General features: G+C 44.3%; 1 protein-coding gene across 4 annotated transcripts in view; it reads left to right on the top strand.

Annotated features, from left to right (window-relative positions):
- Positions 1-16961, top strand: part of LOC147445073 (protein ESMERALDA 1-like) — a 44391-nt gene extending 27430 nt beyond the window's left edge. For 2 of the 4 annotated variants that reach the window (XM_086527564.1, XM_086527561.1), the window contains exons 3-10: positions 14150-14217; positions 14309-14397; positions 14538-14735; positions 14953-15160; positions 15245-15412; positions 15908-16075; positions 16171-16361; positions 16449-16961. In XM_086527564.1, the coding sequence (XP_086383690.1) occupies positions 14150-14217; positions 14309-14397; positions 14538-14735; positions 14953-15160; positions 15245-15412; positions 15908-16075; positions 16171-16361; positions 16449-16596 (1238 nt within the window). In that variant the 3' untranslated portion in view covers positions 16597-16961. Of the gene's footprint in view, positions 1-14149; positions 14218-14308; positions 14398-14537; positions 14736-14952; positions 15161-15244; positions 15413-15907; positions 16076-16170; positions 16362-16435 lie in introns of all 4 variants that reach the window. The other 2 variants (XM_086527562.1, XM_086527563.1) reach the window with 2 other exon arrangements.
- The last annotated feature ends 449 nt before the right edge of the window (positions 16962-17410 follow it).

Genomic DNA, 17410 nt, shown 5'->3' with positions numbered 1-17410 from the left:
ATACAATGGCAGCATCTCCTAAAATTTAGGGAACTGCTATTTTGGGACCTGAAAATGTGTTGACGTCATTACCTCCGGAATGACAAGGGGAACATTTTCTTACTCTGCCGTGAAGTCAACGGGGCAACCGGTTGAGATATTTTTAGACGGGAACCCCGAAACGGGAAAATGCTTATAAATGTGCCAAGTGGCACCTTCTGGTGCACTTGCCTCATACATCAAGAAGTGGCGCTGAATTTAGGAGGGGGAGAGCCTCATTTTCAGATTTGTCACAGGTTAAGAGCTATGGAGTGCTTGCTTTCCCTCTTATGTACAGTGCGGTGCCAGGAGTGATGCCCTGCACGCTACGCACTGCCCTCTCTCTCCCCTTTGGCAGTATGTTATGCCCCTCTAGTGGGCTCTTCATTTGACCAATGTACAGTTGTGTGGGTTCATGCGCGATTGCCGAGGCAAGAGCCTCTTGCACAGGTACTGGATTAGCTAGCGGCTAATCCCCCCGCAGGTACAGGTGAATTTGGAGAGGTTTCACGCCAGAAATCTCGTCCAATTCAAAGGGCAATTAGCCCTACAGGTGCGGGAGCTCGAGGACTTGCTACGGATGCGACCGGCATGCGAAACGGAGCCCGAAACAGTAAATTACAGCCTGCTGTGTATTTTTGCAGGTTTAGGGTTTTGGCCCTAAACGGACCCTAATACCCCCAGGATGTTCGGGGACACAAGGGGACCGTTGTACAGGTGATCTGGCGCATTTTCAGGGCTGAAAACAGAGAATTCAGCGTGCTGCAGGTTCTCGCCAGGTTTTGCAAAGTGCCTGCATGCGTCGGAAAAGTCAGTCAATGCGTGGGAATACTGACTGTGAAGGGTCCTAGTACAGTTATGTTGCCGAAATCAGGCCAGAACATATGAAATTCAGCCAAGTTTGTGCGGGGCAGCTTGTAGGGATCCACAGCATTTATTCCCTCTTTTGAACAATAAAGAAATACCGAAAGGGGCGCCTAAGTTAGGGGCCAATCTGGTGTCGGTCTTCTCATACAGGTGCATTCTAGCATCTGTATCCCATTCCCCTCTCTTGTGTCACTAAAGCGCAGGTAATATAGATGACTAATAATGGGTGAAAGCTAAATCAAGGTTTGAAGTAAAGTCAACCGCCCTTTTTGGATTGAACAGGCCGGTTACATGGTTCCATCGATGGGATTAAATCACTTTTTCCCATAGAAGTGAGCCTTGGTGAGATTGGGCTTGAAGACACAGGGAATAGCAATTATGGCTGACAGACCAGATGATGTGACTGAAGAGGTTTCCTCTTCACAGGGTCAACAGACACATGAAGTGGGTGAGTCCTCAAGACCACCACAGACAGATGACGATATATTCAGGACCCAGTTGGCCACTGCTGTGGCTATGTGCACACAAGTAATGCAGAACCCGAGGTTTTTAGCCTTTCTGCAACCTGCTGTTCCGTCTCAGCAAGTTGGGTCATTGGATCATATTCAAAAGCCTGTTAAGGCTCGAGCACAGGTGAGTCATACCGCACAGTCAATGGAAACACCTGTACACTTGAAGGAGAACATGCAGTCTCCACAATCTATGCCTAAGGTGCAAGAACAGGTGGCTGAGATGCCAGTCTTTCACGCTGTACCAGTTCAGCCCGCCACCTTTCAGCAGCCTATAGCTAGTTCTAATGGGCAGGGAAGCAACCTACAGGCTATGCAACAGGTCTTCCCACCACCTTCAGTACACCCTGGCTATTTTGGAGGTGGATCCGTATTCCAGAGCATGGTTGGTCATGCACCTGGAAATCAGTTTTACACGCCAGGAACAGTGTTTGGGGGTGCTCAAACGATGATGCCTAACCCCATGTACAGTGTCATGGGTATGCAACCAGGGTTTCAGAGCACTCAGGGCCAATTTAGGATGCCACAAGCAAATTTTGGTATGGCTGGAATTACAAATCAACAGCCAAATATGGCATTTCCAGGTCAAGTTAATAGCGGCCAAGGAACACAGATGAACCCTAATAGTGTTCCCATGTTTCAGTCACTTCCATATGACAATTTAACGCCGCTGGAGAGGCCAACTCCGTACAAAGAAGGTGGCAAAGGTGTGTCATTAACGACCTTTACAGGGTTTGATGACAGGAAGAAGGCTCTCTCATTCCTCCAGCAGTTTGACAAGGCCTATGCAGGGGGAAACTTTACAGAGGCTTCAAAGGTCCGCAAGGCAGCCACTTTCTTGACAGGGAATGCGGGACAATGGTGGACAACTTTATTGCTTCAAGGGCAAGCTCCGTCCACATGGATTTACTTCAAGCAGATTTTTGCAGCAGCATGGTTATCTGATGACTTTGAAGCAGATGTCATGACAGAATGGCACCAGCTAAATGCTGCCACTTGCAGAAATCTGGATGATTACAATCGGAAGTTTTGGAAAGCTCTACTTCCAGTAACTTCCTATAGGTTTGTGCCATTGACAGAACAGATTGAAAAATACTGTTGCGGCCTACCTAAAGGATTGAGAAAATACTGCACAAAGACCAAAGTCACTACTTTGACGCAGCTCATCGAGGTAGCAAACACTGGCAATGGTTTGCTCAAGGGAGAAGATTGTGAATTTAACACTGGCGTCAAGGCAGGATCAGGCAAGAAAAATTCAGCCAAGAAGCACGTTCCCAATGAGGCTCCTAAAGGGACTCAGGAGTCAGCCAACGCAGGGAAAGACAAAGCTACGACTGAATCAGAAAAAGGACCAGCAAAGAAATGGAAAAGACGTTTTCCTCGCAAGTCAGAAGAGCAAAAGAAGGTCCTGAGGACAGAGAACAAATGCTTTATATGTGAGCAGCCTGGCCACATTGCTTACAATTGTCCTACAAAGAAAAGGCCAGCTGATTCTGATGACAAGGAAGACAGGAAAGGAAAGAAGCCCATGGCTGGTCTAGTGCCAGATATGGTGGGCGACAAGCCAAATTCAGATGCAAGTGAGCTTTGCAGAGCATGGGGAAAGGTCAGAGATCAAACAGTGCTTATCTTCTTTGATCCAGGTGCCAAAGCCAACTTCATTTCCCCAGAATTGGCTTCAAAGTTGGGAATAAGACCCGAAGAGATGGGGTATACAGCAAAGGCAGGTTTGGCATGTCCTGGCCATACAGAGGCTGACACCCATCATTGGAAAGTTGCGTCTACATATCCAGTCCTATGTAGATGCTGAAGAATTTTACATCATGCCACTGGACGGATGTGATGTGTTGTTAGGTATTCCTTGGTTGTTTCGTGTACAGGGAATCATGGATGCCTACAACAAAAAGATCACTGTACAGAGCAGGGGAAAGACTCACATTCTGGATGTAAAGCTTAAAGGGGAGTCTATTCCTACTGTATCAGCTTCTGCTATTACTTCTGTAATGAAAAAGCATCTTTCCGCGTACTTGGTTTTTGCACGTGAAGTGTCAGATTGTGATGAATCAAATTTATCTGTGCTAGATAAAGAAAGGTCAATGTTTTTACAACAGTATAGTGACTGTTTTTCCGATTCATTACCGTCTCAATTACCGCCAGAGAGACCCGAGGACCATGCGATAGATTTGGTGCCAGGCAGTAGCCCACCAAATAAGCCTCCGTACAGGGTTAGTGCGGCTCAGCAGAAAGAGATAATGGGCCAAGTACAGGAGCTGTTAGAAAAGGGGCTGATTCAGCCCAGTTCATCTCCATTCTGTTCTCCAGTGTTGTTGGTGCAGAAAAAGGATGGCTCATGGTGTATGTGCATCAACTACCGTGCACTGAACAAGAATACCATCAAGAATAGGTTCCCTATACCTAGAATTGATGATATTATGGACAAATTAGAAGGAGCAGCTATGTTTAGCAGGATAGATCTAAAGAGTGGGTACCATCAGATTCGCATTAGATCAGAGGATGTGCACAAGACTGCTTTTAGAACGACGTTTGGCCTTTACGAATTTTTAGTGATGCCCTTTGGTCTCACAAATGCTCCTGCTACGTTCAATAGGATGATGGATAGAATTTTCCGTCCACACCAGCAGTTTGTTGGTACATTCTTTGATGACATGATAGTCTACTCAAAGAATGAAGAGGAGCATAGGCATCACTTGGCCATTGTGTTCAAAGAGCTACGCAGTCATAGGTTGCTCATCAATGCAAAGAAAAGTGAGTTTTTTTTGGAAGAGATTCACTTTCTGGGACACATTGTCTCAAAGGATGGTGTCAGAATGGATCCTGCAAAAGTTGAAGCGATCAAGTCATGGCCAAATTTGAAGACGGTGCATGATGTCCGAAGCTTTTTGGGACTATGCTCCTATTACAGAAGGTTTATCCGAAATTTCGTTGAGATTGCTTCACCTTTACATGCTCTTCAAAAGAAGGCAGTCACCTTCAGATGGACACAGAAAGAGATTTCAGCTTTTAATCTCTTAAAGGAAAAGATGACTTCAGATCCAGTCATTGTGTTGCCAGATCTTAGGAAGTCATTTGTGGTCCAGTGTGATGCCTGCGGTAGTAGCATTGGTGCAGTGCTAATGCAAGATGGCAGGGTAGTTGCCTATGAGAGCAGAATTTTGCAAGGGCCAGAGATGACCATGCAGGTCTATGAGAAAGAGTTACTGGCTGTGATTCATGCGCTCTTAAGTTGGAAACACTACCTGCTAGGTGCAGATTTCGTTGTCCAAACGGACCATCAGACCTTGCGATACTTCTTGACACAAACAAAGTTATCTGAGAAGCATATGCGATGGGCAAATATCTTGTCCATGTTCCATTTTCAGATTGTGCATGTGGAAGGCAAGAAGAACGTTGTGGCTGATGCCTTGTCAAGGAAGCCACAAATTTCAGCTGTGTCGATTCCTTATCATCATGAACTTGATGATATGAGAGAAGAGTATGCAAATGATGAAGATTTTGCAAGGGTCTTCGAGCAACTAATGGATGGACAACGTCATGAACACTATCTTCTTAAAGACGGGTTCATGATGATGCATGGCAGATTGTGTGTCACAAAGCCATTGCAACGCAAAGTTATGGAAGAGAGTCATGTCCCACCGTATGCAGGGCATCGTGGTATCGATGCTACAGTTAAAGCGGTTGAGACATTCTTCTATTGGCCTACATTGAGAAGGGATGTGGATACCTTTGTGCGAGAATGCCTAATATGCCAAAAGGTCAAGTTTGACAGGCAAAAGGCACCAGGATTATTGCAACCACTACCTATTCCAGATAAACCATGGGAAAGTATTGCTATGGATTTTATCTTTGATCTTCCGAGAACGCAGACAGGAAACGATGGTATTTGGACCATTATTTGCAGATTCAGCAAACAAGCTCATTTTATTCCTGTCAGGAAGAAGATAAAGCCAGATCAGATGGCACGCTTGTTTATGAGCAATATTTTCAAGTATCATGGCATGCCACAGTTGATTGTTAGCGACCGTGATCCACGCATGACAAGTTTGTTCTGGAGAGGCTTGTTTGAGAATATGGGCACCACGCTCAAATTCTCTTCGTCATTTCATCCTCAAACAGATGGGCAGTCAGAAGACGCAAATTCTCCTGTCCTAGATCTACTGAAGTGCTATGTGTCAGAGCATAAAGGAAAGTGGGAGCAGTATTTGCCATTGGTGGAGTATGCATACAATAATACAGTGCATTCATCAACTGGCAAGGCACCTTTTGAGATAGTTGAAGGTGGCAAGAAAGTTCCTCCCATACTGCATACAAAGGACAAGATATTTGAAGCAGATAAGTATGTTTAGGACATGGATGAAATGTACAAGAAGGTCAAAGTGGCCTTAGAAAGGACTTAGGCAAAGCAAAAGAAAGCAGTTGATCGTCACCGTCGTGAAGTGGTATATTCACTTGGTGATTGGGTGCTTTTACGCTTTGAAAAGGCAAGGTTAAAGAAGATGAAGGGCAAGGAAAGACTGTTTCCAAAGCTCAGCATGTGTTACTATGGGCCTTTTCAAGTGTGCGACATAATCAGTGATGTTGCATATAGGCTGAAATTGCCTGACAGTTGGAAGATTCACAATGCGTTTCATGTGAGTCTTCTCAGACCCTATGTGGGTGATGTGCCAGAAGATATGCCAGCTGAAGATCAGCCGGAAGTGGAGGAACTTGACGAGATCTTGGTCCCGGAACAGATTTTGGCACACAAAGAAAGGAAAGTGAAAGGCAAGGTTGCTAGGCGTTACTTGGTAAAGTTCAGAAACTATCCACCAATGGATGCTCAGTGGATGGAAGAAGGTGAACTTGCAGAGTCACCAACTGTGTTATCACTTTACCTGGAAGCCTTCGATTTGCAACCTACCTTGACCCCTTGAGTTTCAAAGCTAAATGGATTGTCAGTGTGACAATGGCTTCTGAAACAAATGATGTACATGGTATTTAAAGTGAGCTCAAATCAAATACCTGTTACATGAATGTTAGAGTTGTACAGATTGTCAGTTTGGCAATTGCTCTTATGGAATGTCCAAAAGTTTGGTTAGTGCTATAGAAGTGAGTATTTCTTGTCAGTTTGTCAAGGATACAGTGATTGCTTCTATTGAAGAGTGCATGTGTAACTGTATTCTTAAACTGTCGGTTTGGGTATGCTCGAAAGTGTTACGAGATCCAACGTGTACTATAAGACAGTGGCAAAATGTGCAACTACCATTTTGTCATTGGAAAGTTAATGACTCAAAGCAATGGCAGAGTGCGAAGCTACCACTATGTCATTGGGACAGGGTTCACACGCAGGCAATACATGAGTCGACCAGGTGTTGAATACACCAGGGTTGACAATGAGCATGTATGTGTCGTATATGTGTCCACAGGTGTTGAATACATCAGTGTTGACAGTAAGCATGTACGACATAGATGCAAACGAGGACGTTTGAGATTTCAAGAGAGGGGTATGTCACCAGCGTGTGACTACTATCTATCCTTTTTGTTGATTTCTTTCTTATTATCTATTTACTTTCACTTTTTGGAAACACCCCTCGAGAAATCTAACTGCCCTGCATTGCATAGCTAGTGTGGAACTGTCCAGAGGGAGTCCAGGCCTGAGGGCAAGAGAGCACTAAGGTTGGACAAGGACTATGGTTAGCCAAGTGGGGTCATTGACTAGCCAAAGTGGAATCCTTTGCTACAGAGGCTACATTTCAGTTCTGGATGTGGCCGCAGTGTACAAAGAGGGTCGGATGACCTAGAAAGATACAATGGCAGCATCTCCTAAAATTTAGGGAACTGCTATTTTGGGACCTGAAAATGTGTTGACGTCATTACCTCCGGAATGACAAGGGGAACATTTTCTTACTCTGCCGTGAAGTCAACAGGGCAACCGGTTGGGATATTTTAAGACGGCAACCCCGAAACGGGAAAATGCTTATAAATGTGCTAAGTGGCACCTTCTGGTGCACTTGCCTCATACATCAAGAAGTGGCGCTGAATTTAGGAGGGGGAGAGCCTCATTTTCAGATTTGTCACAGGTTAAGAGCTATGGAGTGCTTGCTTTCCCTCTTATGTACAGTGCGGTGCCAGGAGTGATGCCCTGCACGCTACGCACTGCCCTCTCTCTCCCCTTTGGCAATATGTTATGCCCCTCTAGTGGGCTCTTCATTTGACCAATGTACAGTTGTGTGGGTTCATGCGCGATTGCCGAGGCAAGAGCCTCTTGCACAGGTACTAGATTAGCTAGCGGCTAATCCCCCCGCAGGTACAGGTGAATTTGGAGAGGTTTCACGCCAGAAATCTCGTCCAATTCAAAGGGCAAGTAGCCCTACAGGTGCGGGAGCTCGAGGACTTGCTACGGATGCGACCGGCATGCGAAACGGAGCCCGAAACAGTAAATTACAGCCTGCTGTGTATTTTTGCAGGTTTAGGGTTTTGGCCCTAAACGGACCCTAATACCCCCAGGAGGTTCGGGGACAGGTTTTGCAAAGTGCCCGTATGCGTCGGGAAAGTCAATCAATGCGTGGGCATACTGACTGTGAAGGGTCCTAGTACAGTTATGCTGCCGAAATCAGGCTAGAACAGTTGAAATTCAGCCAAGTTTGTGCGGGGCAGCTTGTAGGGATCCACAGCATTTATTCCCTCTTCTGAACAATAAAGAAATACCGAGAGGGGCGCCTAAGTTAGGGGCCAATCTGGTGTCGGTCTTCTCATACAGGTGCATTCTAGCATCTGTATCCCATTCCCCTCTCTTGTGTCACTAAAGCGCAGGTAAAATAGACGACTAATAATGGGTGAAAGCTAAATCAAGGTTTGAAGTAAAGTCAACCGCCCTTTTTGGATTGAACAGGCCGGTTACATCTACCATAGGGGAGACTCTCCCAATGAAAAAAACAACATATGTACCATGAGGGCTAAATCAAGAGATGGGAGGAGGGAAAGCCACACAGGTGGACGGTAGTGCCATCTAGGCCCACCCCGGACCATGGTGAAGAAAGGCCCAGGGCGCCAGAGTCGTAGGAACGCCTCTCTGCTCTCCCGCATGCAGTTGGAGCTGCCCTGAAGTCTCTCGAACTATCCCCTGAGAGTATGGATTAACTCCAGTCAAAAGTCACGAACAGTCTCCGTTGGTGGGACAGGGCGAGCCTCGAAGATGCGGAAGCAACGGGCCTGCCAAATGAACGAGAGTGTCAGAAGCTCCCAACACACCTCTCTCTCACTGCACCACTCCTGGGGGGTAAGCTCTGTAGCAGGCTGGAGTGTTAGGTCGACCCCCCTAGATCACTATCATCCTGCTGGTGGAAGATAGCTCAAACTGTAGCGCAGGGCCCGTGAGGGTGGACCAAGCAGTTGCACCCCAAGTGTATTGTCGCGGTGTGGGAAGAGCTGGCATCAGCCAAAGAACCCGAAGCCAAACCTGTTGTGCCATGGGGCAATCCCACAGACAGTGACGTTGACTCTCCAAAGAATGGTCACAAGCCGCACATGTTGCCAAAAGGCCACTATGTACTAGCCAGCTCCCCACTGCTGTAGCTTTGTGTGCAACTAGCCACTGGAACAAAGTGACTCGCCGCGGCTTTCTGGAGACCCTCCTCCTGCCAATGAAGTGTTGTAGCAGGACAAGCGTCTCTTCGTGCTGCCAATATGTGACGTCCCAGTCGAAGAGTGTACTGAAAGAAAGGGATCCTAGGGTGGTCGACTGAAGAGAAGGGGTCTCTCCAAAACCCATAGTCACAGGGGACGCCCATTTTGGGGCTTCCCGTCCCCACTTGCCGTCCTGCTCTCTTTTTTACACTAACAATCCATTTGAGCCCCGTCCCCCGTCTCCCATCCCCACTCCTTGGGATGCGTCCCTCGTGACTATGCCAAAACCACTCTCCAGGATCCCACTGCACTAGTGCCAGAGGGCATCTCTCCCAAGCCCAAAGCCTCCAGTGGCCTATCTCAAGATCTGCTGGGTCAGGATAGATAACACAAGTCCTCCCACAGAAGCCTACTACTCGAATCCTCTGAAAACAACACTCTGCAACCTGTGGAGCCTCTACTGAGACTCTGTGTAGTCGACCCTCAGCCTGGACCTCGAAGAACATGGAGGGTACAAACTTTGAGCAAGCGCGAACTGCAATGAGGACCTCCAGTTGCGTGAAGGCCCCCATCCATTGGGGAGCTGCTGTCTGGAGTGAGTCACTCAGCTGGTATAGCCTTTGTGATATCCTGGTACATGCTCACCCCTCTCATGCCCTGTAGCTGGATGCTCTGTATCTCCTCTGGCAAACCTAAGAACTAAAGCCAGTCGCCTAGAGTGCGTGCTGGACCCTCTACCATGGGACCCCAAGCAACATGAGGCCTACTACCAACCAAGTGGTCTCTCTGAGTGCTAACAATGGGGTTCCAAACAAGGGGCCGTACGCAAATTTGCAGTCTTTCAATGAAAACTCTGTCTTTTGATAAATATACAACAGCTTTCAAAGAAGCGCTCACCTTTTGCAACGTGGATTCCACACATATTGTGCATATGTATCTACTACGTTTGCACGAAGACTATCGTTGGGCCTTGATCAAAGATAAATCCCCGACTGATGTCGAGGATGCAGCGACAAAGGCCAGGACGTTCCATTTAATAAATGGGGCAAATTATGAGAAGAAAAGAAGTTCAGATCACCAATCTTGAGCAGATGTTATTTTATGAATTCCATGGTTTTATGATAAACAAGACACATCGTATATAGACTGTGTACATCACTCTCTTGTTTTTGTTAAAACAGAACATCTGTCTCACTTTGTAATCAAATTTTTGTAAATAATGGTTTTGGAATACCACTTGTTACTGCTTTGGAAATATTGAAGGATACAAAGTCTTCTGATGTTGACTTTTATCAGTGTATACCATCTCCTTGGTTTGATTCATTAGTGCTTGGAGCTTCTGTCAGTGAATTTCGTAAAAAGGTTTCATGTTCTTCTGTTGAACTTCGGGATTCCGACGAATCCGCCCTTATTCGAGAAATCATGACTGATTTCGAGGATGTTTTTCTTGACAATCTATCTCCTGGCTTACCGCCTTCAAGAGGAGTAGATCATGCCATTGAGTTGGTGGTTGGTAGCCAGCTCTTTTCGAAGCAACCCTATCGGTTTAGTAAAACCGAAGAGGACGAGATTCAACGACAGGTGAAGGACTATCTCGACAGGGGTTTTGTTTGGCCAAGTAAATCCCCGTGGAAAGCGCCAGCGTTATTTTCTCAAAAGAAGGATAACACTATGCGCTTTTGCGTGGATTACAAGGGGTTGAATAAGCTCACTATCAAGAATAAGTATTCGCCCCTGCATATGGATAATCTAATAGATCGACTCCATGGAGCGTTGTATTTTACGAAGATAGACCTCCGATCAGGCTATCACCAGATACGAATCAAACTATGAGATGTTCCTAAAACAGGTTTCCATACGCGTTATGGTTACTATGAATTTTTGGTCTTGCGTTTTTGGTTTGACCAACGCTCCAGCTATGTTTTAGCAGATGTTGAATGATCTGTTGAGATTGTTTGTAGGTAACTTCGTTGTTGTATTTCTCGATGACATCTTGATGTACAGCCGGAGTTTATCTGAACATTTGGTGCATATACGCGCTGTTCTTGAGGAACTGAGAACTAAGAAGCTTTATGCTAAAGCTTCTAAGTGAGAATTCTTTAAGAAAGTGTTATTGTATTTGGGTCATATTATTACTAGCAATGGAATTCGCGTTGACCTTGAAAAACTGGATAAAATGCGAAATTGGCCCATTCTGAAGAATGTGCGCCAAGTGAAGTTCTTTTTAGGCTTTATCGGATTTTTTCGCAAATTTATCAAGAATTATTCTAAAGTTGCTGCTCCACTTACGCAACTTTTAAAAGGATGGGTGAAAGGACCGAAGATTTCGGGTCCTCACTGTAAGGGTAATCCCCCTGTTGAGCGTCTCGATGAGAGCTTCAAGATACTAAAGCACTTGGTGACTAATGCGCCAATATTACATATTGTGGACCCTAGCAAACCATTTGTAGTTGAAACGGATGCTAGTGATTATGCAATTGGTGCAGCATTGCATCAGGATGGTCGTCCTCCTCCTCAAGCTCTCAACATCTCTACTGAGCTACTCTCCTTGCTAAAGCTTTAAGCTTGGACATGGAGCTCTAGCTTCTACCTGTTCTTTTTTGGCAGAAAGCACAACAGCCTCAAAGAAAAAATGTGGCCTCTACCTCTCTTTCTCAAGCTCCATGCCTCCCTCTCGTGTCTCAAGCTCCATCCCCCCCCCCCCCCCTTCTCTCTCTCTCTCTCTCTCTCTCTCTCTATATATATATATATATATATATATATATAGATATATATATATATACACATATAATATCTATAGTTTTTATGGTCTACGGTTCCGGCCCCTCCTCCCTTCCGTTCCGCACCCTCCCATTCCCCGTTCCCGTTCCGGGTAACTATGCCCAGTAGTCCAAAGGCAAAAAATCTCAGCTTAGTATTTGAACTGCACAAGAAAAAAGAAAGTACATTTTCATGGCTACTACAGTTCTAATTCGGTTGACTTGGTGACAAGGGAGTGGAATGTCTTGGTTGTGTGCTGTAGGCACTCCATCAGGCTCAACAGCTGATATTGCCTGAGCTCTTATTATGAGAGGCTCCATTCAGCCTCAAAGTATAGATCCAACTACTAAGGATAATCTGCCAAATTACCCTCCAACCACTTGGCATCCAAGACAGGATAGTTCCTCCTTTGGTCACCTTGCCTTTAATCTTCTGTTCTTTATATGCGAGGACTTACTCTGGATGAAGAATTTCCTCCATTTCTTTATATGCGAGGACTTACTCTGGATGAAGAATTTCCTCCATTTCTTCAACCTTAGGCTACTAGTCTTCAGTCATATCTCCGGGCACATCCTCTTGAAAAGGGAGGAAGAGACTCGCATGGAAGCATTGTGAATCTTCCAATGAGTGGGCAGCTTCAAGCGAAAAGATACATTGTTAATCCTTTCTTGTATGCTAAGCTTTGAGTAGAGATTTACTTACAATATGTTAAGGTGGGGGTGCCTCGCATCTCGAGCCTTCTTGAAGTGGACAAGAAAAAGCCAAAACATCACCCCGCATAACAAAAGCGATTTGCCGAGGTTATGCGGCAAGACGAGCCTAAAATAACCACAGTAGGTGCTAAGTGGAGGTACAATAATGTATGCAGCAAATACTATTTCTCAGATAAATTAATCCACATTTGGAGGGTAGATGATAAAGAAAAAAGATCCATCAATAAATAAGTCCACTTTTGTATGACTAATTCTTGTGTTTTTGTTTCCCAAACCCTTTCTCGTTTTTTCCAAACTGAAGTCTGAACCTTCTGTTCATGTTGTCATACTTTTGGCTAACACAGAGAATCTCAAGCTTACTTGTGAAGTCAAGCGAGTATAACCTTCTTTGAACTCCAAAGCCCGTGTATGCTTGTTTGCTGCCTTCTTATGCTTTGCCTGTGATGCTTGACGAGTGGCCTTGACTCTAGCATATGAGGAAGCAAAAGTCTTGCTCAAAGTGATCAACTTGGAAGATCTTCTTTTTTGTTTTCAGTAACTCTGACATTGCTGAAGCAGACACAACTTGGACTCACCCTTGAGCTTGACGTTCAATACAAGAGCTTTGCTCTTATGCTGCAAGTGCAGCTTCTTGGCATGGGTGTCAATCGTTACATGGTTCTTAGGATGCCAAGGCATCCCAAGCAGAATATCACACCCTTCCAAAGGCATGATGTGAAAATCTTCTTGTCCAATATAACCTTGGACATGCATCCTGAGCTTGCCGATCAAGGGAGCTCTTCCCACTTCATGGCGTGGTGCTGCTTGAGCACATCCAACTAGGGCGCCATCTCCTCTGGCTTCACTCCAAGCGTTGCTGCAACTTCAGGAGAGATAAAGTTTGCCTTAGCTCTATTATTGAAGAATATCCTTAGCTCTATTATTGAAGAATATCAAGGCCTCTTGATCTCCGATCTTTCCATAGGCTTTGCATAATTCCGTAGATTCATCTTCTAGCTGCACTTCAAGCATGTTGGATACTAAGCCAATCGTGGTTTTGACTTCCTTGCATATCAATGGAAGTAGGGCATTTTGCAGACTTATGCCCCACTTCCATTGATATGCATGTCAATTATAGCCATATAGCCTAGCCCATGTGGGTCCATATGAAGCATCCACGTCTAGAAACTGAATTTTTGATATAAACCTTGATACTGTGTTAAAGATGTCATCACAGAATGATGTATAACATTATGTCACCAAGAAACCTATCTCTGGATCCTACATGCGAGGCCTTAATTTACTCATCTGTTTCATGAAAGATGAATGGAACATTTTACTCAGTTCTATTATCATGAATGCCTCATTTGCCTATCCACCGTAGCACTTCAGCAAGCTAATTCAAACGCTTTATTAGATATCTTTTACTGACTTGAAACTGCTAAACCAGTTGATGTAGAATGACTTGGGCCGGATGACTTGAGTCAGGTGAGACTTTACAAGAGGTGCAATATGAAGAAGTGCTTTTGTGTTAATTTCAAGTCCGGTCAACTTCGCTGAAAAATACACAGTTGGCATTGTCCACCTGGTTTTTTAAAATTTGCTATGGGTTTTCTTATGGTTTGTAGAAGCAGATTTTATGGTGCTATTGGAGGTTTTTCTGACTTAACGGGCTTTTAGGCTTGCAGGAATCAAGTGGGTTTATTATGGTGGAAGCTAACGGTGGATTGAATCAGCAACGTTCATCTGTAATCATAATCTTCTAGAAACAATGGTTTAACCAGCTTTATTTGGCTATGCAGCGTGCATCATGATGTGTTCGAAACTTGTGTTTTGCAGATTTGTAATGCTGTTGCAGTTGCTGGGTTTCTCAATGCGACGCTTGTGATCCCACATTTTCATTTGAATAGTGTATGGAAAGACAGGAGGTGTGTTTTGATAACAAGGCCAAGGCTTTGTTAATAATTTTTCAAAGGTCTCTTGAAATCGTTTTGTTTGTTTTCTTTGTAAGTGTCTCTGTTTATTTGTAGAGAAACAAGTATTTCCATGACAGCTCTCTATGTTGCAGCTCATTTGCTGATATATACAATGAAGAACACTTCATTAAGTCTCTGGCAGACCATGTCAGAGTAGTGAGAGAAATTCCAGACTACATCATGCAGAAGTTTCAATATAATATGACTCTTGTCCAGAACTTGAAGGTCAAAGCATGGGCACCTGCTACCTTCTACAAAGACTCTGTTCTTCCTAAATTGCTTGAAGCTGGGTGAGTTTCTAAGTTCTTGAAGATTCTTCTACTTTGTGCATTACTTCGATACTAAGAAACAACATCAAAGTGGTCTACTTCTTGTAAGCTAGGGTGTTGCAAGTGTGAAGAGAGGGAGGAAGGTAGACTGAAAAGCCCGGTAGTGAATCCTTTTGTCATCCCAACCAGTTTTAAAACCTTTTGTAAGGCACGTTTCTCCCCATTTTTGCTTCTACAGGGTTATCCGCATTTCTCCTTTTGCAAATCGGCTGTCTTATGGTGAAGTTCCTTCCAGTATGCAGCAACTCAGATGTTTTGCAAATTTCGAGTCACTGAGATTTGTGAAATCTGTTGAAGCCGTTGGGGAGAAACTTGTCACACGAATGAAAGAGCGGAGTAGCAAGTATGACGGAAAATATATTGCTGTACATCTACGTTTTGAAGAGGTTAATCAACTATAGTAGTCCTCTGGTTTGTTATATTGATACTCTCAACCATTTTCTAACAAAGCATATGGTTTGGAAGAGCAGGATATGGTTGCTTTTTCGTGCTGTATATATGATGGGGGTAAAGAAGAACAAGGGGAATTAGATGCAGCGAGGGAGAGAGGTTGGAAAGGAAAATTTCGGAGACCTGGGCGTGTTATCAGACCTGGAGCAAACAGGATGAATGGAAAATGTCCGATGACACCACTAGAGGTGTGTCCTGCTGTATGTTTGTTTGTAAATTGTTCGTAAGTTGTCGTGTATGTAACTCCGCCCTTTATTTCATTTGTTCAATGGAACCTAAGCACGCATTTGCTATTTCTCAGAGAAAAGGTCATACCAGGAGTGCTGCCATTGTTCAAGGTTTCGGAGTCCACAAATAGGATTTGATGCTTGTGGTCTGAACAATTATTCTGCAGTTGGCCATTCTTTGTGGCAATCTGAAAAGGCTCAAATTGCATGACTCTTTAAGCACGTTTCTGAATTCTTGGCATGTAGAATTAGATACTTCATACTTCTGAGAGTACTTAAAAAAACTGGTTTATCTATGTTTGGAATTGGACCAACATGGTTCTATAGGTTTCCAGGCTTGACAGACTCTCTTAAAGTTGGAAAGAAACTGTGAAGAAAGTTCTACCTTGTAACTGTATGTGTTGGGCACATCTCTTCCAGTATACTGAATAAACAGGGTGATTTTTCTCTGGGCAGGTCGGCCTCATGCTACAGGGCATGGGATTTCAAAATGACACTCCGATTTTTGTTGCATCAGGAAAGATTTACAAGGCGGATAAACACATGGCTCCTCTGCATCAAATGTTTCCTTTCCTCTACTCAAAAGAAACACTGCTCTCGGAGGAGGAGCTTAAACCTTTCAAGGTCTAGCTAGAAAGCTGTGGAGCTTAGTTTAAGAGTGTGTTTATTTCTTGATAATAGAATTATCAAAATGTCATCCATTTTTACACCTTTTGCAGGAATTTTCGTCCCGCCTTGCAGCTCTAGATTACTTGGTCTGCCTAAGGAGTGAAGTTTTTGTTACAACCCAGGGTGGCAATTTTCCTCAGTTTTTGATTGGGCACAGACGATACTTACACAATGGCCATGCCAAGACCATTAAACCAGACAAAAGAAAACTCGCTATATTGCTGGACACACCTGATTGCAGGCATGCCTTTTGATCTGCTTTTGCTCTTAGTTTCAAGCTAGTCGAGCCTCAAGGTTAATAATTGATTCATATAGTGGCTTGGTGCAGTTGGGATAGCTTCAAGAAAGAACTGCAGGTCATGAGGTATCACAGTGATGTTAAGGGACATGAGTTACGAAAAGTCTCTGCTTCCATCTACACCTACCCTGCACCAGAGTGTCTATGCTCCCATTTGCCCCAACCCACTTTTTATTAAGGGACTGTTTATTGCCATCTCTTACAACGCATTTCTTGTTATAATTGAGCCCTCCCGCTGCAAACCTAGGATTTGTATCATATACCCATTCGAGGGTACTTCAATCATTCTTTCATACTTGACATACTACCTGTGTGTGTGTGTGAGAGAGAGAGAGAGAGCAAACAATAAAACAACACAAAACTTAAATGTTCCATACGTCTGAATACTTCACTTCGGGTGGCTTGGAAAAGCAGGTGCAACCATTCTTTAAGTCTGATACACTCCATGGGATTGGGAGTCTTTCAACACGCCGATGTGACTCACTAAAGTTTTTCATGCTAGTTTGTCATAAATTGTGAATTGAATACTAAACTCTTGAGTTTTGTTCTCATTGCACAGATTGATACTAATTCTAAAATCAGGAAAAGTCTGACAACAATGTCTTTTGTTAAGAGACGTTCAGTGGATTAGTGGTCTCCTTAAACTCATTTTTACTTGTGTGTTCATGTAGGTTCCCGTTGATGTTCAACGATAGCAATACAACCTAGACTACAAGCCCAATGTAAGCTCGTAGACTTCTTTCAAAGCATCACTTGCAGACTTTGGGTGGTAGCGCACAACTCATACCAGAATGACCATGCATACAATGGCTATGCATCAATCATCCATAGCTCTAGCAAATAATAGCTACACACACATACTTGGATTGTAGTGGTGGTGATGGGCAAGACTCCTATGCTTTGCCTTGCCGTAGTGATGGCCTGTAGGCAATTGCTCTCCCCTTCGAGCTCTAGTTTCCTACCGACGTTAAAATACTCTTCTTCTTCTTCTT

The sequence above is a fragment of the Adiantum capillus-veneris genome, chromosome 13 (genome assembly GCF_014529385.1).
Source record: "Adiantum capillus-veneris isolate H3 chromosome 13, ASM1452938v2, whole genome shotgun sequence".
Taxonomy (NCBI): domain Eukaryota; kingdom Viridiplantae; phylum Streptophyta; class Polypodiopsida; order Polypodiales; family Pteridaceae; genus Adiantum; species Adiantum capillus-veneris.
The sequence above is the reverse complement of the archived record's forward strand: the minus strand, read 5'-3'. Positions and strand labels throughout refer to the sequence as shown.